At 39.8% G+C, this 23,659-nt stretch overlaps 2 protein-coding genes and 1 long non-coding RNA gene across 6 annotated transcripts in view; 2 read left to right on the top strand and 1 right to left on the bottom strand.

Moving 5' to 3' along the window:
* KBP (kainate binding protein) overlaps positions 1-5,190 on the top strand; it is a 14,217-nt gene extending 9,027 nt beyond the window's left edge. For all 3 annotated transcript variants that reach the window (XM_025142488.3, NM_205353.3, XM_046903108.1), the window contains 3 exons: positions 418-643; positions 1,253-1,500; positions 2,038-5,190. In XM_025142488.3, the coding sequence (XP_024998256.1) occupies positions 418-643; positions 1,253-1,500; positions 2,038-2,139 (576 nt within the window). In that variant the 3' untranslated portion in view covers positions 2,140-5,190. The remainder of the gene's footprint in view (positions 1-417; positions 644-1,252; positions 1,501-2,037) is intronic.
* Positions 1,822-23,659, bottom strand: PANK4 (pantothenate kinase 4). 2 transcript variants are annotated; one of them, XM_015296805.4, is made up of 19 exons: positions 23,503-23,659; positions 21,118-21,200; positions 20,238-20,446; positions 18,142-18,325; positions 17,443-17,535; positions 15,648-15,801; positions 14,608-14,789; positions 13,056-13,137; positions 11,776-11,876; positions 11,158-11,313; positions 10,453-10,565; positions 9,861-9,948; positions 8,978-9,129; positions 7,493-7,548; positions 6,884-6,933; positions 5,806-5,913; positions 5,272-5,372; positions 4,716-4,784; positions 1,822-4,219 (listed from the first exon to the last, which is right to left on the bottom strand). In XM_015296805.4, exons 1-19 carry the CDS (start codon positions 23,621-23,623, stop codon positions 4,006-4,008), a joined length of 2,316 nt encoding a protein of 771 aa, XP_015152291.4. In that variant the 5' UTR covers positions 23,624-23,659; the 3' UTR covers positions 1,822-4,005. The 2 variants fall into 2 exon arrangements, with proteins under 2 accessions (XP_015152291.4, NP_001231841.1); NM_001244912.3 differs by having other exon boundaries at positions 5,806-5,910.
* LOC124417344 lies at positions 6,568-17,269 on the top strand. The gene is made up of 2 exons (XR_006931974.1): positions 6,568-6,671; positions 14,880-17,269. It is a non-coding gene; the product is annotated as an uncharacterized LOC124417344 (long non-coding RNA).

Raw genomic sequence — 23,659 nt, 5'->3', positions numbered from 1 at the left:
ATACATGCCTGCCTTAGAACTGCTAAAGTGCAGTCAAGCTGTCTGGCTCTCAATGGGTCTTACACCACCTTCTTCTCTGTAGACTGTCAGGTCTCTTGCTGTACTTTAATGTGATTGGTATATGTTGTTTTCTTACCTCTTCTTTCACCTTTTCTCTGAGAGAAAAAAGCATGCAGAAGGCTGTGTTTTAATAGTGTATCCTCTCTTAAGACAGTGGTACTACTCTTCGGGGGTTATTCTTGTATACCTTGAACATAAGGTGCTAGAGAGATAATTTTAATTGCAGAGGGCTCAAAGGTAAATAGTTTAAGTACTCTTTTCTCTAAATTTTTTCACAGTCACTGCACATATAGGCAAATGTTTTTCTGGATAATTGTTTCATATGTCACTTTTACCTCTTGAATTTTGGGGTTGCAGAACTCCAAGAATCCCATCCATCGGATGGTTTATGAATATATGGACAAGAGACGAGACCACGTTTTAGTCAAAACCTACCAGGAAGCAGTTCAGCGTGTGATGGAGTCCAATTACGCCTTCATTGGTGAATCAATCTCTCAAGACCTTGCAGCCGCCAGGCACTGCAATTTGATCAGAGCCCCTGAAGTTATTGGAGCCAGAGGATTTGGCATTGCCACTGCCCAGGGTTAGTCACCGTGTATGGCTTCTGTCCCACTTCTCAACTTGGATTTTGTGGGTTTGAAATAGCCTGCTAGAGCAAAGAGCCTGGCATAGCTAAGTCCTGAAACTCAGAGACATTTTCTATGTATTAAGACTAATAATCCACTATGAACAAATTGTTAACCTAGCTATCCAATGTTTTCATTCAGTAGATGAATTATCATTAGTGCTTGCTCTTATTTTGAACTGTAGATTTTAAAAATTCCCACTGCCAATGATACCAGTTTTTGGTTTTTTTGATTGTTTATTTTTTTTCTCCTGCTCTGTGGTACCAAGAATGCAGAAGAACTCTTAATCAATTCTGTTCTCTCGTAAGCATTACCCGATAGTATTTTTCAAAGAACCTTCACAGTGTCATTATTCTGCTACTGGATAGGATAGGATAGGAATGGTTGTTATCCAGTTATCTAAGAAGCACTCAGATTATTTTGCTGTACTCTGCAGAAAGACCGTTTGAAAGCTGGGAAGCAGCACACAGCTAACCCTGCTTTGTCATGTAGTAGGAGGTTGATTAAAAATGTTAGTGTCTGTGATCTCTCTTACATGCTTTTCTCTTTCATTCCACTGCTGCCAGCATCGCCATGGACTAAGAAGCTATCAGTTGCTGTCCTCAAACTGCGTGAAACGGGTGATCTTGACTACTTGCGTAACAAGTGGTGGGAGTCCAGCTGCCTTCACAAAAGTAGAGAGGGATGGAGTCCCCTGCAGCCCCAAGCTCTGGGTGGGCTCTTTCTTACTCTTGCAATTGGCCTTGCATTAGGAGTGATTGCAGCTATGGTGGAGCTGTCAAATAAGAGCAGACACGCTGCTGGACATATCAAGGTGGGTGACTGTCATCACCTCTGTCTTCCTCTTGGGATCCCTTCTGTGTACTGTGGGATTAATGCTCCACTGAGCAGAATGCTGGCTTTCTTACCATGGCAATCTCCTTTGTCTAAGGAAAGGAATGTAACAGGGTAGGAAAGTAGATGCTGTGTATTTACTCTTAAAAATCTTTGCTACGTTGTTGCTTGGGCTATGTGACAGTTATGTAGCCTGAGCAATATAAAAAATTCTAAAAAGCTTAAGATACTAAGTAGAAACATTTACTGTAATGCAGACAGACTGCATTCCAATACTCGAGTGTGTACAGAGGACAGTAAATCATCAATAACAAGTTTATTCTCAAGTATGGCTATTCTCAAGTCATTTGACAAGCAGGAAAACACATGTAAATAAAACTGCACTAGAATTTGAATGTGTATTTTGGTGTTCTTGTTCTCCATCCACTGCAATGAAAGTCTAGTGAACATTTAAAAGCTGGATTCTATGATACAGAAAAAACTTATCCCCTTGTTTTTTTCCCCTCTTCTTTTCCAGAAATCCTGTTGCTCCATTTTCACAGAAGAAATGTGCACTCGTCTACGTATAAAGGAAAATACAAGACAAACCCAGGAGACTTCAGGGAGGGCTAATGCTTAAAAAAAGTCTTAAGGAATGGGCATATATTAGGGTTCTACCATATATATGTCATAGGAGCTACGTCACTGTAGAATGATATTTTTCTGCAAGACTAGAGTGTTAGTTTCCTAATTACAAACACACAGTACTTCTGGATTGATGGTGGAGCTGGTTATAGAAGAAAACCAAGCAGCTTGGAGGAATTTAAATTGATAAGAGGGAGAGTGCAACTTCTAAAATTAAGGGAGGTTAAGATGGGTGATCACATCTATGTTTAATTTAGAAGTTTACTATGTAAGTGCATGAACGCCTGCAGGAGTAAGTGACTTGGGATAGGTTAATATGAAGCCTCTGCATACTAATTATAGAATGAGGTGCAATCTTGAAAATTAAAGCTTTCATCTGACTCTTCTGATCAAGAATAACTGCTTCTTAAGATTTTAATTTAAATAGACTGTACTTTTGCCCTCTCCTAGGGAAATGATGGTGATTACCGTGAAGGTCATTTCTGAATCAGAAAGGACATTACTGATGCGTCCATCCCAGTAACGCAGGATTTAACTGTATTCTACACAAAGGCCTAAAGTCTGAGAAAAGGAAGCCTTACAGTTAAGGAACTAGATTTAAGAGATGTCTGTTTTCCCTCAGAAGATCTGTTTCCTTGTATAGCTAGAGAGGACAGTTTGTCCTAGTTAACCTGACTGGGAAGTATTTAGGAATAAGATTCATACTTAAAAGCCAAGAGCAGTAGAACACGAACACTGGCAAACAGTCAATTAAAGAAAGCACAAATTCAGTAGGCAAGGGTGAGTGAGTAATGGGCATTTTTTGTTATTTTTTTTTGCTGTCAGAGAAGAATCTTTGAAATTCATGGGGAACAGTTACTTTGGTTACATATTAAGTAGTTTTCTAATTAAGCTGTTTTTCATTTCAGAGGTGGAATGGCTGATGCATGCACATACTGTTTTGCAAATTCATGGTTAAATCACTGCATTTACATACTGCACATCTGACGGAGCAGGGCGCAAATTCAGTTACTTAGAAGTGGTTTTAACTGCACTGCATGAACAGAGACTAATTCCTGTCTGTTCCAGCATTAGATAACTGAAGGAAACAAATTAACATGTCTGTGACAGGGATAGAGCTGGTTGTTCCTGAATAAAGTGTTTCAGTTTCACTTTGAATGTAAGGTAGACTTAAACTTCTGATTACTGCTCAGTAATTTAGTATGGGTGCAGCTTGCCCCCCCCCTCCCCCCCAGATTGTTAATAACACTGGAAGCAGTGGGAGTTAAAGAGTTCTTTAACTGTTGGTAGTGCTGTTCAGTTATCTACTATGTGCTCTCACATCATGACAGTTCTGTTTTAAATGCAGCTGAAACAAAGTCCGTTAGATTAGGAGGCGGATCAGTCCTTCAACCAAATTAACTGCAAAGAGCATGAGACTGTTTGGGTAAGTTTAAAAGCTGACATGGAAAAATACGATGTCAGATTCACTTAGCACTTTAAAAACTATTTGGTATGTGCCATGTCATTGCTGGCAGAGTAGGCAGAGATGTATAAAAAAAGGTTTCATTGACATTTAAATATATTTCTATATGAATGTCTCACAGAACAAAAAAATAAAGTCTTTTCATCACAAATACTGCATCATTAAAATAAACACTTACCAAAATAAACAATGAGTGATATACATATATATATTTGAGTGTGTATACTATAGAGTGAATCATATTGTTGCTTTTTAAGTCACAAAAGCACAATATAAATATGGAATTTCCTGTGACCTCTTTTCCCTGTTGTAATAAAAATACATTCTTTACAGTTAAAGTAAAACTAGTGCAAGTCCATTCTGCTGCTCCTGTTCACCCAGTTGACCAGATCTGTATCATTTACATGGCACTTCATACTTGAAAATGACACTGAATATTTTCCCTCCAAGGCGATCGGCAAGCCAGGAGTTTTTGATAACAGCAAGCTTGAGGCTCTCACACTTCAAAGCCGCGTAGTAATTGGTGTGGATGGCACGACCCATGCCTTCAATGATAACCAAGTCTGTCTTCCGTTCTCTGACCAGCACAGCCAGACCTTTATCCAGGCGGCTGAAATGAGAGGTATGGCTTAGAAATAGTCATCCTTATACAAGCTGCAGCTGAAACAGCACGTGTTCTAAGGGCTTTGTCATTTATAGAAAACGTGGCAGGGTATGGAATTACCGATGCCAATAAATTATAACACCTTAATCAAAATAAGTGGGATCAAAATATAGTTTTAAAAGCTCCATTAAATGTGTGCAGAATTGGAATTTCTGAGAAAACACAGGTTAAGTTCTGTGTCCAAGAGAGAAACGTAGTTACAAATAGTTAACAGCATGAAATGCTTCTTACAGTCAAATGGATTACTGAGGACATGTAACTGCTGAACACCAAAATGATAAATAAGCTGTAGAGCAACTAGTAAGGCCGCATCAATATTACAAGTCTGTAAAGCAGACCGAGCAGCTCAATCAGCTTTGTGAAGGGTGGCCGAGGTACTTCAGAACACATATATAGTCTCAGGTCATCCTTCATTTGACAAATGACAAATTTGCCATTATACCTTAGATCTAGACAAGGAGAACTTGAACCCGTCTGGACCAACAGCAGCTTCTCTTCCCTCAGTGCGGATCTTTAATTAAAAACAGGAACAAACAAAAAGTTACAGTCATGTAAATATGGTAATGAGCCATAGAGAATATCTAAGTATTCTTTGCAAAGGCTTCTTTTCCTGCTAGGTAACCACCCAGAAACACACTTCCATGAGCAGCAGGTTATTTAGTCAGCTACCTGTCCTCTACCGGAAACAGGCTGGAATTGATGTATTTTATTTGTTAAAAAAGAATAGAGGGAAATATACAACATTTTAGTAGCTTGAGTCCTTATCAGGGATGATACTGACAAGAAACCGAGATATATACTATTAAGTATAATTAAGAACTGCTTTCTAAATTTTTTGTCATAATTGAATCATCCTCTGTACCTTACTTCTAGTTGCAGATTTCAGACAGTAATAAACACAAATAAGGAACTAAGTATATAATGAGGAACTTGCTTCTTCCTTTTGTGTTTTTTAAGATACATAATGGCTACATAATTAAGACTGGTTATATGCTTACTGAATAACTGGATCCATCGCTGCTATCCGTTCAGCAACAATCAGGGATTCGCTGTAGGTGACATCATTTAGGGCAGGGCCAGAATTACAAGCCAATATAACCTGAGGCAAAGATGTTAAACAGTGAACTATTTTGACACGGTCCATATATGGTGTTAGAACTGCTTGTTTGTTTGTTTGAAGACTGCTTTTGTCTGGCTTATGGTAAGAGAAGAATCAAGAGAAGAGAAAGCCTGGAGGCCTGGTCCTTATTTTCCCCTCCCACTAGCCAACTACTCCAGGTGTTCTGACATTATAGATCCTCAATTAGAAAGCTTAGCTCTGACCTAACCCCCTTTCTGCTTTGCAGTATACTTACTTAGACCTCAGACTTGCAGGAATTTTGGGACAAGCTCATTGTCTCAAATTGGATCATTCCCAATTTAGTTGCTAAGAGCCAGTCTCATAAAGTGCACTGCTAGTAGATATTTAACAAACCTTTCACCAGTTACAACAAGCTCCATTATATATTGGCTGTGCAATTAAAAATGCTTACCTCTGTTCCTCTAGAAAGAAGCTCTCTAACAAAAGGAAAGACGCCTAAAATTATGTCTATTCCACTGTTATCTGCGAAAATTAAGGCACATTTATGAGGGGGACCCTCCTGCAAAAGAAAATCAATGCATTTAAGATTGAGTTCACAGTTCATTTCACTGACTAGCTTGTATAATTTAGAAACACTGTTTTTAAGACCCAAGATTTTATACGCCTATATTTATCTAGTAGTAGCATAGCTCATCAAAACTTTATCTACCCTTATTTTAATTGAAATCAGTTTCTTTAACATTGTCTTTGCACAATTATTTAAAACTGTTTATAGCTACTTCACTTGAGAGCACTTCCTACTCTCCATTAACCTTTAATTTGTACTAAATCTGATGTTATGAAATGCAGTTCACTCCAGGTCATACCAGCAGAAGAACTTCTGCAGTGAATAACATGTAATTTTTAAGAATAATTTGTCAGGATGCTGCTTTAAGTTCCTTAATTAGCAATGTCATAAAGGAATAACTGACAGTTCTGTTTTAAGACGTAATATGTAATGATTTGTAGCAGTCCACTTGTACCAAATTTTGTTCATCATTTCCAAACCTGATGAAATAGCAATAGACATTAAGAATAGAAAAAAAACAACAACAAAACATGTTGCTAACTGATTACTTTCAGAAAGCTCCTACATTATTGTCATTTTTAGCCTACTCAGATGAAGGAACAATCCAAACATTACATTTGGATTCAATTTTTCAAAATTACAGGTCTAGTTAAATAGAAATAAGTGCCCTGATAAAGGAGGGACACTATGGTTATGTTGGAAGAGCTTTGAAAGCAGCTGGATTCCAAATGCTGCAGTTCCTGAAGAAAGTAAGCAGAGAAGCCTGGTAAGTGATAAAGTGTCAAATTCTTTTATTTCTGTATGGTATGATTGCTGGAAGTATTGGTACTGCATTAACAGAATTTATTTTGAGTTGTCTGAACAGGGCTATGTTAAATCTGTTAGAAACAAGCTTAATAAGGTTGTTTCGTGAGTAATGTATTCAATTACTCAATGGTTAGTGATAATTCTGGAGTCATACCTTCAGCCGCTCTAGCCACTGACTGTAGGAATCTTCTAACCAGGGACGTTCTGTGTCACAGACAAAATTGTATTAGCATTACTTTTAGGCAAAGAGTAATCTGTACATTATGCAAAGCAGGAGGTGTCTCTTTAAAGATATGAAATATTTGAGCTCAGATTTTAAATGTTAAGGAGTTCCCGAGCTCTTAATTAATAGAAGTTCAACTACAGTGGTCTTGGAATGGAATTTTTCTGATAGCAATAGTCATATGAGCTAGCTCTCATAATGGCTCATTTTAAGATGACTGGTGCTGCTGTACCTCAGGACACTACTGGTAGGGCAGGATTGGAACCATTACAAGAAAGAGCACAGGCTATTCAGGATATTCTGAGTATTGGTACAGCTAGAACTTCCTTACAAGGAGAGAGGTTTTTGGGTTCCACTTCCTTTGGAACACAGATAGCAACATTCCACTGAGACTGTACGCTGTAATTCAGATAACACTAGTGAGTACTAATGAGTCCTTGTCACCAGCAGAACTGTCATATTAAATGCCATCACACTCCTCTTTACTCTGATTAACACAATATGCAGGTCTAACCAACGATACAGATCTCCCCCCTATACCTTGTAGTTTTGACTTGGCTTCTTCAAATCCAAATTGTGGCTCACACTCCAGAACACTGTATCAGAAGAGAAATAAAGGGTACACAGTTAAGCAACTTCTGCTCACTTGATTTGAGTACTTATATAGCAGGTGGTCAGCAATTTTATTGCAGTGATTATAATTGGGAGTATGGACAGGTCCAATGATTGAAAAATAGATCCACCCTTAAAAACAAAAGGCTTGTATGTACATTAAATTAGAGGGTTAAATTAGAGATTAGCAAGCACTACTCTATGGGGGAAAAAAACCCAAACCTTTGGATCTGCAGATGACCATAAACGTAGTAATGATCCAAACTATCATAGCCATAAAACACTTAAAGTTTAATCTGGAGATTGGTCTACAACATTTTAAGTTGTATTTGTATGTAGGCAGGAAAAAAAAGAAACTAGATAGAGGTTTTAAAAGCAGCTCCTCTTGGTTGTACGTATAGGAAAGTAGCCTCAAACTTAGCTGCTGGTGAGGATGTACATAATGAGGTTAGATTCTAAGCTGTCAGTTAAAATATTACTCTATGTAGGCAGTGCTTGCCAGTCAAGTCTCATAAAGGATAAAGTGCCTTAAGTCTTGTACCAAGTGATGTTCAACTCTTAGCTTCTTCCTCAAGAGAGGGAGAGCTACACTTACACAAGTGGCAACTAGACTAATAGCTATGATGGGGTTCAGTTCAAGTTTCTGCAGTTGTGGGCAGCGTTGGAATTAACACAAGTCCAAGTAGCCGCAAATCACCTTGCTTTGAATTGATCTGCATTTTTTTGTTATTTACTCAAAAGGGAAAACTCCTCAAAGATGCAGAAGTGCTGAACATTAGCTGCAAAACAGTGCCCACCTCCTCTACTCTGTATTATCAACCCTACAGAAAGAGGTTGAAAATCTATAAGTGCAAAAACAAAGATACGTCAAAACTGACAGCATTTACATCCTTTTATGAATTCATGGCTGCTGATAGGATATAAGGAAAGAAAGCTCTCAAAACGGCAATAGAAAAAAATGTATGCTGATCAAAGGCAACTAGGATTTAGTTATTTTAAGAGACCACCCAACATAACTTACAGCCCGTTGAACATACAGTTTGCTATCAGGGCAACCGTGGGTTACAGAGAGAGCATATTTTCTACTATAGGAACATGATATCAGCTTAAATATAACACATACTCAAAAGCAGAGCTAGTAACAGCGCTACAAACAAAGCAGCCAGACTGCAATATTAAGTGCTCTGTCATTTAATTCAAACATTCATCAGTGATACGTGTGCCAGATTTTAAGGGTGGAAACATAAGCTTTGGTGCACCACAATAATGCTTGCAAATAAACAACCGACGTATGATAAGGTGAAATACAAACTACAATTAGATTGGTGCATTTTATTTACTTATTTCTAAAAAATAACAACAGTTGGATATTCTGTATCTTAAAAGGGTGCTTTTAAAATATTTAACACCTACTCTGAGACTGCTTTTGCTCCCCAGTCAAAGACATTCCCCGCAAGAAGTCCTTTCACCAGAGCAAACTGCCTCTCCTCCCAGCCTAATGAATCCAAAGATTCGATTACGCTTTGAAAACATTTTAAGGCTATGCCATTTTCTTTCTGCTTTACCTGTAAGAAAGACATGAAACATCGCATTTACGGACAAAAAATTCTTACCCATCATTGGCTGTCTCAGTCCCAAGACCGCGTTCAAGCATTCTCCTCTACGTTCATGGCCTCTAATGGACCAACAAGTTACTGTTATCAGCATGCTCAGTACCAACAAGAAAAAAGTTTCCTGGGATTCTAATTAACAGCTTTATTAGTGATAGCATGTGTTCTGTAGTTTAAGAATTACTTGTCTTAATACATGAGAGGTATGGTAGATCTTGGGCAGACAGGGGAATGGGAAAATGGACAAAAAAGAGACTTAAGCAGCAACATCAAAACCAGGTAACCTGTGTGAGAAGGCTTACCACTAGCAGCTCTGCAAAAGATGGGGAAGTGTGGGTTTTGTTTTAATTTTTGCATCAAAAGGTTCATCATCCTAAATGATTAAGGGCTCCTGAATTAAGGGCTCCTGAGCTCAAATGTTACATAGCTACTTTTTTTTTTTAAAGCGCACTGACTGCCCTCTTAACATGAAGATATTTTGTTGGCAATATCTGCTCTGAATTACAAAAAAGGAAAAAAAAAAAAAAAGCAATCGATAACTGTTTGTCCTGAGAACAGCAACAACCAACCAGTGAAAACTGTTAATCTCTTCTATGTAACCCGTTACTTATACAAAGTATAAGTACAGAAACAGTGTCTTGAACTCACACACTGTCCATCCACCCTGTGAAGCAAGAGCAGCTTACCTTTGAATAGGGATCCGGAAAATTGAACTCGTTTAAACAGTGTTCCCTTGTATCCAAAAGACTTCTAACTGTTAAGGTGCCATATGCACTTTAAAAAGGAGAGGGGAAAACAGATCAACTACTTCAAACAGAAAAAGAGAGTTATTTTCTCCTGTTTCCTCCATTAATAGGATGAATTCCAGACAGTTATAGCACGTAAGACAAACACTTCAGTTAGAAGTCTTCACATGCCACATGTGCTAAATACTGCCACTAAGTGGTAAATCTATTAAATGGATTATTTAAATAATAAGGGAAATGTTCGGAGCAAAGATGCCAGATACCATTTTTAGTAACTTGTAGACCTTTAGTCATTTTTCTGCTGAGACAGATAGAATTTTTCAGTTAAATTCTAATATGGAGGATCCCACGTTTTGTTCAGAGAACCTGACATGTCAACTTGTTACTGCCTTCAGCCTACTTAGCTTTAAGATTGCTCTGCTTAAGAACAAAAGCTTTTATTTAGCTTTCAGTTAATTTATAGTTGGCTTTTAATTTGCTCCGCTCAGCAGAGGCGGCCAGATTACAAAAGCAGGGAAACAAAGACACTTACAAAGGCTGCTGTCTGAGTGTCTGGAGCTTGTTCCAGTACTTCTGTCGGAACTTCTCGGCTCTCTCAGGTGCATCAACAGAGTCTGGCTGACTGGCTGCAGCCCGCTTTGCCACCTGGTAGAGAAATGAGGCACTGGAGTTACCACTTGAATTCTTCCTTTGTGCAACTGACCTGAAGCTCAGGATGAAAACCATCTGCTCTATTTTTCAGTTCCTGCACACTCACTTATCCCTCCCACACAGTATACTTCAGCTTTCCATTAAGCCAACCACCAAAAAGTACTTTTAAACACCTCCTTCCTTCCTAAACATTTAAAGTTGTTTTTTTGTTATTACTGCTTTTTGAACACTGTGCTTTCAGAGGTGAGGCACAAGTTCCACCTACTTAGAGAAGGGTAAGAAACAAACAAGAAAAAAAGAGAAGGATGCAGAAGATGAAGCAGGCTACATCAACACTCCACGTTCTTTCTTTCTTTATGACAGTAAGGTCAGGTCAGTGTGCTCTCCTGGTGTTTTTCTCGGCCCCCAACTCAACACAAACTTGTGAAGTTTCTGATTTGTATTTTCAACTAAGAGACAGGGGAAGAGGTACTTATTTGCAATAGGTTTGACATACAGGTATATTTTGTTGGTTAAACATGTTGGTCCACAGGAAGATTTTCTAAGTATGTGAACCATTTGCAGGTACAACTCCTCTGATATTTACCCCATCCAGTGCCTCCTCAAAACAAGTAAGCCAGTATTTTCTGGCCATGGCATCATCTGTGAGGTCAACAGTGTCTGGAATATAGGTTGATGGGTCCTTCAGCAGTGGCAGGTTAACCAGCGGTCTCTCCAACCTATCCATTTCAAACATGTCAAACTACATGAAAAACAAAAGAGATTTATTAGAACTTATTCAGAAATTGGTTCACTAGAAATTAAACAAGCACAAGGCCTGCAGAAGCCCATTCTCAGACAACTCAGATTTGCAGACAACTGCACGTTAGTATATGCAGCCAGTAACGAGACATTCTGTTGAATTGATCAGATCAAGATTCTGAAGTACAGTATTTCAACCATAGCAAAGCCAAGCTACTTCAAAGAAAGGGCAGCAGCAGGAGGACGTCTCCCTCTTTTAGTGATGCTGAGCAAGACAAAGTAGCAGCCACAATCTTTTAAGAAATATCACGTCAAACCATCACACATGACATAAGACACCACGTCAGCCACTTCTGGTAAGCAGCACAGTCCCAGGGACAAGAAGCAACTAAGCTTTAGAATAACCATCTAAGTTCAAATCAGTAAGTGCCAACACTTAGTTCTAGGAAAGGCAACCACATACTGTACCACTCCGGCTCCTCTGCATGGGGTAGACATCAGGTGATGTGCTCATAAGACCAGAACTCCCAGCATAATTCTCTCCCCAGCTATACTGATTTGGATCTAGAAAAGAGAAAGAGAGAGACACATAATCTGAAAATAAAACTGAAAATACTCACATGAATGAGTCTAGAGCCAGCATCTCTACAGAGAAGCTGCTCCACTGCAAAAGCCATTTCTCTTTGTCTTTAAAAATAAATGTATTTTTCCCCTTAAGTCCCAATAGGTATGTTTTAACTACTTGCTGAATTAGCTAACTCTAAAGAGCTTCAAATTAGACTGAATGAGACACAAGACAATTACAATTCAAAAACCATTTCTTTTCTTAACCACTTTCCTTCTTTAAGCATTAAGGGCTATGAAGAGCAGGATGTCTTCAAAGCGCTATAGATGGCTAAAGCTTCTATTATTAGAGAGCTTTTTTCTTTAATGTCCATCATTAGCAAAATAGATTGCAAAACTCTCAGAGCACAGTGTAAGTTTCACACGAGTGCTGAAGTTACTTCTAGATTTTTTTCTTTTGAGTTTATGCAAGTTCAGACGTACACCGTATGTCCAACAGAAATAAATAACATCTTTCACATCTAAGCAGCTATGAGCTATGTTCCTTGCTGTTATCTATGGAGTGGGTACAGAATGACTTCCACATCCACTGTTCGGAGGTACACTTGATATTTACTAAAGCTCAGTACCATTAACAACCTGTTATTTGTTCCACTATGATGAATGTACTGAATGGCATGTAGTACAAGAAAAGAGAAAACAAGAAAATACAAATGGCAGAATTCAACCAAAGCATCCTATACCCAAAGAATGCTGGAAAGAAGTGTCTCATCCTTTATAAACATTTATGAGGCTTTTCACTCTCAAATGAACACAGTTTTGAGATGCTGTTCTTCTTCAGTACATTAACTGAATTCAGAAGGTGGCCTCTTTAAGAGGAAGAAAGTTCTCAGAAACTCAATTTCCCTGCTTTGATTTAGAGGTATGACTGCTCTTTGCAGAAACGCAGAAAAGAGAAGAGCCAAATCCTGCTGGATTCTCAGAGGCAAGCAGGAAAACAGTGAGAAATTATCATGTCCTTGCCAAAATATATAAAAGCAAAGCCCAGCATCTGTGTTTATTAGTGCCAAATGTGTTTATCTAGGCAACAACTTACATGCAGCCTCTTAAGAGAAACTTGGACATTACACTGACATTTCAGAACACAGCATATACAGAACATAGCAATGCTGTACTTACTGTCTTGTTCAGCTCCTTTTAAAAATGCCCCAATGGCTCCCAGGTAGCCTTCATGTCTCAGGAACAATGCCTGAACCTCTCCCTGCCACAATATGAAACATTGCAATTGGATGGTCCCTGATGGCTAACATGTACTTCTTTGTCACTAGATTTACACTTAAATTTAATAGAAACAACTAGAAGATGATAATATTCATTTGCACTATATTCTAACACATTCAGTAATTTTTATGGTGCACCAAAAAATGGTGTTTCTGAAAGACAGCTTCAGGAGGAACTGCTAACATACATCATCCCACAATTCTAAGACAGCTGGAAAAAAAATACATGCAGAAGTGGTGTGTATTCTAAGCCTGCACAACCACAGAAGCAGAGGGAAGCCAGAGCTTCACTAGAAAAGACTGCTGCATTATTCCATGAGTACTCAACTCCTCTTGCTTGAACAGGCTGAAAATGTACGATCATCTGATTTCTTGGTCATAACATAACAGAAACGTGCGTCACTGTGCATCCACCACACCCAAGCCATTGTTTATTCTATTTCATATTGAACATGCAACAACATACGGTCACCCTGTATATTATCACAGGCAAGCATTTTCCCCATGAACTTAATTAAGTTTAAATGTTAACGAGAATGGTAGGGAGAGCAGGATCATCCTCCCACCCTTAGTTTTCTTATGGTGAGATGTTGTCCTCTCTGAAGGAAAATTAGCTCTGTCTACAGCAGGTCATGTAAGAAAAGTTAACACTGGGCTTAGCTGTAGTGAGGAAATACAGAATTCACAGTGAGATTTTGTATAGGTAAAACTGTGCTTACGAGAATCTAAAGCTGTAGTTTTCTTGAAACTCAACCAAGTTCTTACAGAAAGACTGCAAGGTTGAAACAAGGGGAAATACAAGCTTTATATAGGAGTCTCTTGCCTGAAGCACTGAGGAAAAAAAAGGTGTCATCAATTCTGCAATACTGCAGTATGCGTTGTGATGGCGGAGGAACTGATCCACCTGTAACGAGCAGCACGTGAGCTTTTGGACTAGACCATTCTTCCACTGAAATACCTTTAGTGTTTGCCACAGCTTCAAAAGCTGCAAAGAATTACAGCCTGCTTCTTTTTTTAAAAATAAATTACCAAAAAATAATAAAAAAAAAAATCAACCAACCAAAAGCTACTGATACTAGTTGCTAACTATCTCAGCAGAGCAATCCAACATTGCATAGCCTGGGGGTGAAAAGAAATAGATGAAGTCAGCAAGAGGAATTGAATAACAATGGTAGCTATCTAAACAAATAGTCAGAGCTCAATCCTTGGCAGCTACAAGACACACTGTCCAACAACAACCAACCAAATAAATAAATAGAGAGAGATAGAGGCCAGACAGAGCTCCCAGGAAATTCACATTTATTTTACCCCTCCCACGACAAGGCCCTGCCTTACCTACCTAACAGCAGTCCTTACTTAATGGGTGACTCCACCTAGCAGTTTCCCAATCACCTAGAAAAAGATACCTAGGCACATGAATTTGCAATTAGGAAAAATTCTGTTTTCATTACCTTTGAGAAGAAGTTGATACTGAAGGTTATTGTGCGCATGGTGACAGGGTGACCCCGAATAAAGAATCCTCCAAAATATATTTTATTTAAGTTATGGAGTTTGGCATAGAGGCAGGCAAGCTGACCAATGTCGTTGCTGATCATATGTAGTAAACTTTTTGCCATATCTTCTTTGGAAAACTCTTAAAGGAAGGAAACAGTGAGCCAAATTAGTACAGCTGAAGAATGCTCAAAGGGACTGTTTTTTAATTTTGATTCTTTTTTTTTTAAAGCAGAGACCCTACAGCTGGGGGAAAAAGAACCAATCTGGAGATAGAAAGAAAACATTACGCCTCTGTGAAATATTGCCTGAAAGAAACCTGCTTGAAAGGCCAAGAGCAAATGGCATGAATTCAATTTCACCTCTTTAGGAAACATGGATAATCTCTCCACCTAGATATGTGATGCACTGCAAGTATTTTATTATGACACTACAAAGAGAGCTACAAATTTCTGCCATACATCTTCTTCTGGACAAACAGAGCCACTTACATTTCCCACGTGCATGAATTTACATTGGTCTAACTTAAGACAGTTATTTTTTTGTTTGCCTAGACTTCCAGAACCCCAAACTGAAAATCTGAACGCCTGCTTCCAAGGCAGTACCACTTAATATACTCATTCAATAAAATACTGTGCAGGCAAAATATGTAGCAAGATCATGAAAAGGACTGGTGGTTATTTTCTGCTTCTTTGGAGAACATGACAAACATCAGACACCCAAGGACCAGTGGAGATGGTTGCATTTCTTCTCATTAGTTTCAAAGAGCTCTAAACAAGCGGAGCAATGCAGGCAGCAGTCCATGTCCCCTCTCAGCCCACATACATGACATTGGGAAATGGGTATGGCAACGTGTATTTCTGCTGATTAAACAGGCAACTATTTTTCCATCCTTTTAAATGTCCAGAGGAAGTTTGTACAAGTAGCAAATCCAATCTGACAGGCAATATAACATATTCTTTGTATAGCAAATCTCCAGTAGATTTTTCTATACTAATACCTTTATCTGCTGTAGTAGATTTCCCAAAGCTGCTAGCTATCAGGTTCCCACTTAGCCCCAGGGTCTGGCAGGCGCCTCCATACACATCTTTCACCAGCATGTCTACGTTTGTGTGCTGTCCCTTGGAAGCGAGTTGCAGCAATTCATCAAATTTCTGAGGATGAGAAGCGGAGTTACTGCAGGTAATTGGGGCAGCTAGAGATCCTTGCCCACACAGCAAGAGCTCTGAAGCATTCTTATTGACAGAAAAAAATATGGGCTTTGGCTTGGAACCAACCCTGCCAGTAAAAGATGCATCACTTCTATCTGGAGTCCACATCTTATCATTGATCTTAAGTGGAGAGCCTTTAATGATGAAATGCACAACTATCCTCTTAAATGATCTGCAGAGGCTGGGTCAGAGGCCCAACCTCAGTCATTCTGTGACTCTGTAATGTGCAAATACTTTGTTGCATGTTCCCTGAAAACTAAAGGTTGAGTGCAAGATGAATCACGTTGTCTACCCTGCAGTATTCTGGAGAACTGAAAGCTCTCTGGAAAAATGATGTCATCCAGACCTAGTACAGCACTAAGGAAAGCAGGATTTGCTGAGTTCTCTCCTACATGCAACCCCAGTGAATAAAGAATTAAAACTAGGTGGAAAAACAACTTTATCCAACACCACCAACATGATTTATAATATTTCAGCAAGTAAATTACCAAAAAGTGATCCCAGTCTAGCACCTTTAATCTCCAGATTAATGCATATGGAACAGAACCTTTACATATCTCTTGTCTTGGAATGAAGTCAGCAACACAGCAACAGCAAGTAGAATTAAGTCTTCTTGAGGCATACAAAAATATAAGATTAAAAAATGAACATACAAAGTCTGCCTTTACAGATGCAGAAATGCATGAATGTCCCTGAAATTAAGCTTTAAAAAAAAACCTGCATTATCCCAATAGTTTGTATTATAAATTTGCTAATGCTAATTCCCACTTCTGCAAATACATTAAAAAAAGAGCAGACACTAAGATTTCTTTTTGAAATGCATCAAATAAAATATTCTGAGTATGGGTCTTCCCTTTGACATTTTCTTATCCAGTGGATATGTAACTCTAGCTTTTTCTACTCTGGTGACATTTAGTGACTCCTATTTAAGTCACATGCAACTCTGAGACAGGAAAAAACAGCATGATTTAAGAGCTGAGTTAGGCAGAGCAGGCCTTATTCTGGCAGATCACCAACCTGAGATTTAAGTGCTGAGACTCTGAAAGTGAGAAGAATAACAGAGGTACAATTCCCCTTCCCTACTCTCACACACTTTGCAACATTAGGCACTCTGTTTTGCTTTTGTGGATACTATCGCAGACTCAAATAGGATCACCATTTTGCCACAGAGCATTCAATCACTTTTGTCCCTACATTCTACTCAGATTCTTTTGCATGTAAAGCTTCCCTTTATGCTTCAGAAGCATTAGAAGTACGAACATGAACCAAGCATTCAGCCTTCATCTAACAGTCTAGGACCACATGCTCCTCATGGAGGTCATTAAAGTTGTCTCAAGCACTGCAAAACTGCCCCTTCTCTTTCTGTACAAAGACAGCAGTTCTTAAATAAAACAATGCTCTGCAAGAGATACACTTTTTTTTTCTACATCTTCTACTGTGCTGATACTGGCTTCTAATTTCCCATACAAATACCACATTGAATCATTGTCTCTCCCTGTTTAAAAAGTTTGGCATTCCATTATTTCAAGCTTTCTCTTAGCATTTTGTATATTCACACACTCCTTAAAATTGAGGTTTTGATACCTTTGTTTTAGTGAGCAGTGCTCCAAGACCCCAGAAGGTTCCACCTCCAATTGAGCTCCCTCCTATCCATTCAAATTTGTCTTCCGATTCTACCTGTCAACAAAACAGAGCACATTTATCTAGAAAGTCCTATTATAACTGTTAACAAACAGTAAAATATGAGAGTACATGAACTTCATGAGAAGTGGAATTGGTGCAGGCAGAACAATTTCACTGCAGAAATATCAGGCAAAAAGTTCTCCAGAGGTACAGGTTCCAACCCCACACCACACACCAACCCCAGAAGTAATACTTAAAGTCTTTGTATTTAATTATTGGGTGAGAATCCTAAATATGGATATTAAATTTAATTCCATAAGCGATGTACAAAAAATAATTCTCATCTGACAGCCTTTGTCCTATCAGTTCATATAGCAACTTCTCTAAATACCAAATTCAATCTGATTTGAAAAGATTAACTACAGTAAGGAATGGAAAAGCATTTCTAACTCTGTAAGAAATTGAAAAAAAAAAAAAATATATATATATATATATATATATATATATATATATATGCATTTTTCATTCTAAGTTTTGTATTACCCAGGAAGAAACAACTACAAGTGTAAAATTGTAAAGTTTCAGCTCATCTTCATCAATTCTACAAAAAACAAAACCAAAACAAACAAAAAGACCCAAAAGATTTTAGCAACCACTCACCTTCACTATTGAAACCCCAGAGCCAATGTTCACCAGTAAGTAAGGGAAAATGTTTGGGTGATTTGTCTGAAATCGGAACTCTGTATCTGAATCTTTCTGGTATGCAAACACTTCATGGGGTATGTTCCTTAGCAGAAAGTTACATCCTTTGATCAGGCAGGTCATTACATCTTCTTTATCTACTCTGAAATGGGGAAGGGAAAAGAACTTATAAATTTCACAGCCTTACCGATAAGCAAGTGCTCTCTTAGAACATTGGTTTTTAAGACTTTACAAGTCTTTACATGCAGAAGAAGTCCAGACCTGTTAAATCATGAAATCCAGATTTGCATATGCTCCACCATTCAACTTCAGTGCCAGAACACACAGACCAAAGTGAGATTGTAGTTACACAGTCACTTAGATCTTACATTCCCTCAGTACATTACATTGTCCCTCAGTAAAAACACTCCTGCTCCTGTCTGCATCTCCATTGCAGCTCCAGTGCTCCAGCACTAGCACGGCTATATGTATGCCCATGTGATAAAGTAGGCCAGGATGCCCATCTGGCAGTTAATGCAACAAAACTATTTTCTAATGTGGCCTAATACTCTATTGTTCTTCCAATGCTTTCTTAAGAAGGGAGAAAGTCTACCCGACCGTTTCCACTCTCATTTATGACAGATCACGACGACAGCAAGCAGCCTGCTGCTGGGATCACCAAACACACACAGACCCTTCACAAGAATAACAGGATCTGCAACAGTGAATCCCTGAGTAGGGAAGCTCAGATAAGGTGAATGTTGTAGATAGCAAAAAGTTACTTCTGCAAACTTCTGTATCTAATATGTTGTTACTGGTGTAGGTTAATTTCTTAAGAGAAGGATCAAAAACCTTTACTAAAAACACATAAGCAAAACAATTAAACATCTCAACTAATACAGAATGCTTTACGTTTCTCAGGAAAGAAAAGTTGCTTGGGGACCAATCAAGTACGTTTCAATATGTTAGCAGAATTCTACCCATCAGAAAAAGAAAGTTATTTAAAAAAAGCAGTATAAAAGGAGATGAAAAGAGTAACTTAGAAACAGAACTATGCTGTGTGAGTGGTGCTCTGAAGTTCTATTCCAGTACATCAGGTAATGTTCTATACTGGTGTAAGTGAATGATAGGATTATCTATACTTACAGCAGCTTTTTTAGCATATGGCTTCTGATAAACATGTGTGAGTGGTGAACCCTTCAGTTTCCTGCAAGGCTCTGTTTCTGCATGAAGTATAGGCAGGATCTATGCAATAAATTACTGTGTCGTTTCAATTATTTACCTTCTGGGCATGCTCAGAAAAACAGTAGAAAGTTGTGTACCTGTGACTTCAGAACCCAGGTAGCTATAGATATTAGGTACATACAGAATAAAAAAAAGCTTGCCAGCAATATTTTGGCTTTTAATAATACAGCCTTCTTGTAGATATCATCTTTTGATTTTAAGCAATGACCCATAATTAAAATAAATACAACTCATCACAGTATCTGATCAAAGATTCCCAATTAAACTTGTTTGTAACAAACTTATTTCCTGCTTGCTATAGCTCAAATACTGTACTTTATATACAGCTGGAGGTTTTGTGTCGTTGGACAATGACTGAAAGTTCAACAGCATATCTGAAGCGTGCCACTGATAACTAGGAACTAGGATAGCCCCACTGAAATGCTGCTAGTTGGGAGGTGAAGAATAAAAAAAAAGATCATCATAATACAGAGTAATTTAAGGTAAAAGGAAAAAAAAGAGCTGTTGCAAACAAATCCTGTCTAGAAAAGCTGTGCTAATAACACACTTCTTCCTTGCACTGCCTGTCTCCTGAAGCCTGCATTGCTCTCTGATGGCTCTCCTACAGACCTCTGCTGTGCAGTTAATGATACAGTATCCTTTTGCAACTCCTGCTCAGTAACTACTGGGTTCAGCCTGACCTCACCAAGATGCACACACGGCCTCCAGCCTCCACCTCGCTATGCAGATGGCTTTTAAGGGTAGAATGGCAAAGTAGAAAGTTTGCCCACTATAAGGCAGTGAAGTATCACTTCAATGATACTGAACTCGCTTTAAACAGTTTCACTTACTTCAACCCCAACTTCTTCTCAATAAGATCTTTAAATTTATAGGCACCACCACCTGTAGCTTTGATGACTTTAGTCTCTGTATTGACAAGATGGTCTTTGATGAAATCTAGACAAGTTTCGATATAATTGTTCTCAAACTTGATGAAGTGAAGTCGAGCTGTAATCTCCTCCTGAACTGATATTTCATACAAAGGTTCATTTTCTATGTCCTTTAAAAGAAAACAATTAAAAATATACAGTAAATTTTCTTCCATGCATGAAATCAAAACACATATGAAACAATAATTTATATGTTCTTCAGAAGTACCACACTAATCTGTCCAGAAAATAACTATTTCAAACAGTAACTGTAGCAATCTAATCACTGTCATGGTGAAAGCTAGAAACATAATGGAAACTGACCAGAAATGGGCTATGCCCAGAAATTTGCAGCCTTACAACCAGCATTTCAGTGAATAGAACACGTGCAATGTATGTATAATCACAGTAACTTGTATCTTGAGCTGTATTAAATTTGTAAAGCAAAAGTAATGTTAAAGGCTGTTTTCCTGTGAAATATGGTAAAAGGTCATTAACAGGAACCACACTCTTAGGAGCTGCAGCACAAACGTTTGGGGTCAGCTTGAAGTGTCAATACATATTCGAATGTGTATTTAAAATAAATACCATAGTTGTCACAAATTCACAACAACAGACATTACAGAAAGTCATACTTAAACTGAGCAAATTGCAAATAATGTTTTGTATAGAAAGAAGTACTAGACAGCTTCCAAACAAGACTTCTATTGTACTTTGAAAAGCCCGGTATCCTACTTCCAGTTCTAGTTCTACCTTTGTTATGAGTCAATCTCATGCAATTCATTAATGATGCAGTCCTTACCTTTCCAGAATGATCAAAGGATCTCACTCTTGCCACTTTGTGCTGCACAGTTGAATAATAAGCCAACTTGGTTAATGAACCACCTGTTAAAAGAGATGACAACTTATGATTAATGCCTCACCTTAGAGCAAACAACCTAACTTATGTTTACGTATGCTTTACCTAAGAGTTCTTAGCTGAGTTCTCTTCTTCTAAAGCCAGACACAATTAAGCTAAGTGCATAATGTAATGATCAAAGAACCCTTGTCTTAAAACCTGACCTGGCATAGTTAATGGCAAATGCACTATATGGGAAGAATTCCAGGAAATCCACATACAGCAGCTGATGTTTCTTGTTTCTGTTCATCTCCGGCCATCTCCACAAGTTCTTACTCATCTATACCACGTTTGCCTGCTCTACAGGTAGCTCAGTTGAAACACTCATCTACCTGAGCTGAGTAAACAACTGAAGGCAAAGCATGCATTAGCATAGCATACACTCTGTGTTTTTGAAAACTTTCTAGAAGCCCCCCAGATCTGCTGCTTACAAGGAGGTTTTATACGTAAGCTTGCCATGTTTGAGCAATGCATGAAGTCAGACTGAGTAACTTGATTTACTCATTTTACTTTGGGCAAAACAGTACCTGCTGACTTAATCAAGCAGATGTTTGACCATGAACATATAGGGCTGCCAAAATGTTTGTTAAAATGTGTTTGTTTTTTCTTTCCTCAGAAAGAGGAGAGGTATGTGGGGAAACCTCTTCAACCGCTCGTGTGTTAAAGTATCAGTAAGCTTCATAGAACTCAGCTGCTGTGGTTGCTGGAGGAAAACCATTAATTTTAACTCAAATAAAACTAGCGTGGGCTGCAGACCAAGCACCCTTATCGTATAGAAAGTCAGCTTTAACTTTGTACCCATGTCTCAACCGTGACTACAGGGCACTCAGAAGATCCATACTTCTCACTGCTACAGTTCTATCCTGTAACTGAGTTTAAAGCCGTATGCATAGCTGGCCTATGGCCAAAGATGGCACAGTGCCTTCTCAGTAAGTGTATGCAAGACCAAGCAAACAATTATAACCATCTTCTGGGTTAAAACCTAAGTCCTAACAGTAGGAAGTCTGTCAGTTCATAACATAACTGCTAAGTGCAGCGGCCCCACGCTCTGCTGCCTTACAAATGAATGTAATCAAGGAATGCAGCTTAGGTAAGTGGAAAACTAATCTGCTGGTGCCTGTAGCTTTGCCTACATAGCAGCACTCTTGTCTCTTCCATAGTGCTGAGATCAACACGGAATTTTCTGGCAATCTGTAAGAGAAAAACGGAAGGCATTCTCCAGCAAAACTCAAGCGAGGTCAGTGCAGAGCGATCCCTGGCAGACACTTATAGTAACAAAAGCAATAAAGCTTTCCTGACCTCAGATCTTATTTCAGGGCACCGGGCAATGCTTTAAGGTTCCTGGCAAACAAAATCCAAAGCTGCTTATTGCTTACAGGTGAGGTTTCTCTTCTCTAAAAAGCAAAACGGTGACAACAAAGAACCTCAATGACTTTGTGCTGTGTGGAGAAGCCTTCCTGCAAACCTTGTAGCAGAGAAATCGCTTGTGTTGAAATGCAGCGTTCTGTGCCATAGTAATGATAATAATGACACAGTAGTGACAGTAATGACACAGGGCTGGGCTGTAACTGACCCATAAGAACGACCGACCCTCACTGTTGTCTCAGCAAACATGAAATAAGCAGCCATCTCCGGGGGGAGCGCGTAGATGTGTGCTACAACAGACCGCGTCCCGTGCCGTGTGCGCTCCTCACAGAGAGGCCCTCCAGCCCAGCGGCCGCAGGACAGAAGCGGCTCTCACAGCTCTCACAGCCGCTCCCGCCGCGGCCACCATTAGGGCTCTCCTCAGCTGCGGCGCACCCGGGGCCGTTCAGGCCTACTGCCGCCGGGCAGCCCCCAGGCCTCGCCGCCCGGTGGGGAGCAGCCGTGCCCACGGACCCCGCGGAAGAGCGGCCCGCCTCCCTCATCACGCCGGGCTTTCCTTTTCTCTCCCCTCTCCGCCGCCAAGGGCAGCCCCCCGCCGTCCGCAACTGGACTTGCCCCCCCTGCTGCCCGTTACCGCCGCGCGGGGGACGCCGGGAAATGTAGTGCCGCTCTCCGCCCGCGCAGCGCCGCCGCCCGGGGACGGGACTTCCAATCCCGTCGTGCCCCGCGCCGTCCCCTCGGCGCGTTGCGTGCCGGGACCTGTAGTCAAACTCCGGCACCCGGCGCCGGCCCGGGCAGCTCAGGGGACTGCATGTCCCAGCGTGCCCCGCGTGCCAGCGGGAGACGGGCCCCGGTGAGTCCCCACAGAGGGGCAAGAGCCGTCGCCCTTCCCCCCCTCCTCCGCGCCACCGTCCCCGTGGTTACCGATGTCGATGGCGAAGCGCTTGGCGTTCTCCAGGTTGCGGAAGATCTCGTCAGGCGGGAGGGTGATGCTCTTATCCAAACTGCCGTGCCCGCCGCTCCCTCTGCCGCCCCGCTCCGCCATTTTGAACGCTATCCCCGCTCCTCGCCCGGCCTCATC

The sequence above is a fragment of the Gallus gallus genome, chromosome 21, assembly GCF_016699485.2.
Source record: "Gallus gallus isolate bGalGal1 chromosome 21, bGalGal1.mat.broiler.GRCg7b, whole genome shotgun sequence".
Taxonomy (NCBI): Eukaryota; Metazoa; Chordata; class Aves; order Galliformes; family Phasianidae; genus Gallus; species Gallus gallus.
This window is presented reverse-complemented; position numbering and strand designations above follow the sequence as displayed.

Excerpts from the sequence above, each read along its gene's own strand:
- PANK4 (XM_015296805.4), bottom strand. The coding sequence starts at position 23,623 with ATGGCGGAGCGGGGCGGCAGAGGGAGCGGCGGGCACGGCAGTTTGGAT. Across the intron at positions 10,566-11,157 it reads TTGAGGAGGCACTGGATGGG|GTGGCAAAGCGGGCTGCAGC; the intron begins GTAAATATCAGA and ends TTTCTCTACCAG. Across the intron at positions 9,949-10,452 it reads ACACTCAGACAGCAGCCTTT|TGCATATGGCACCTTAACAG; the intron begins GTAAGTGTCTTT and ends TCCTTTTTAAAG.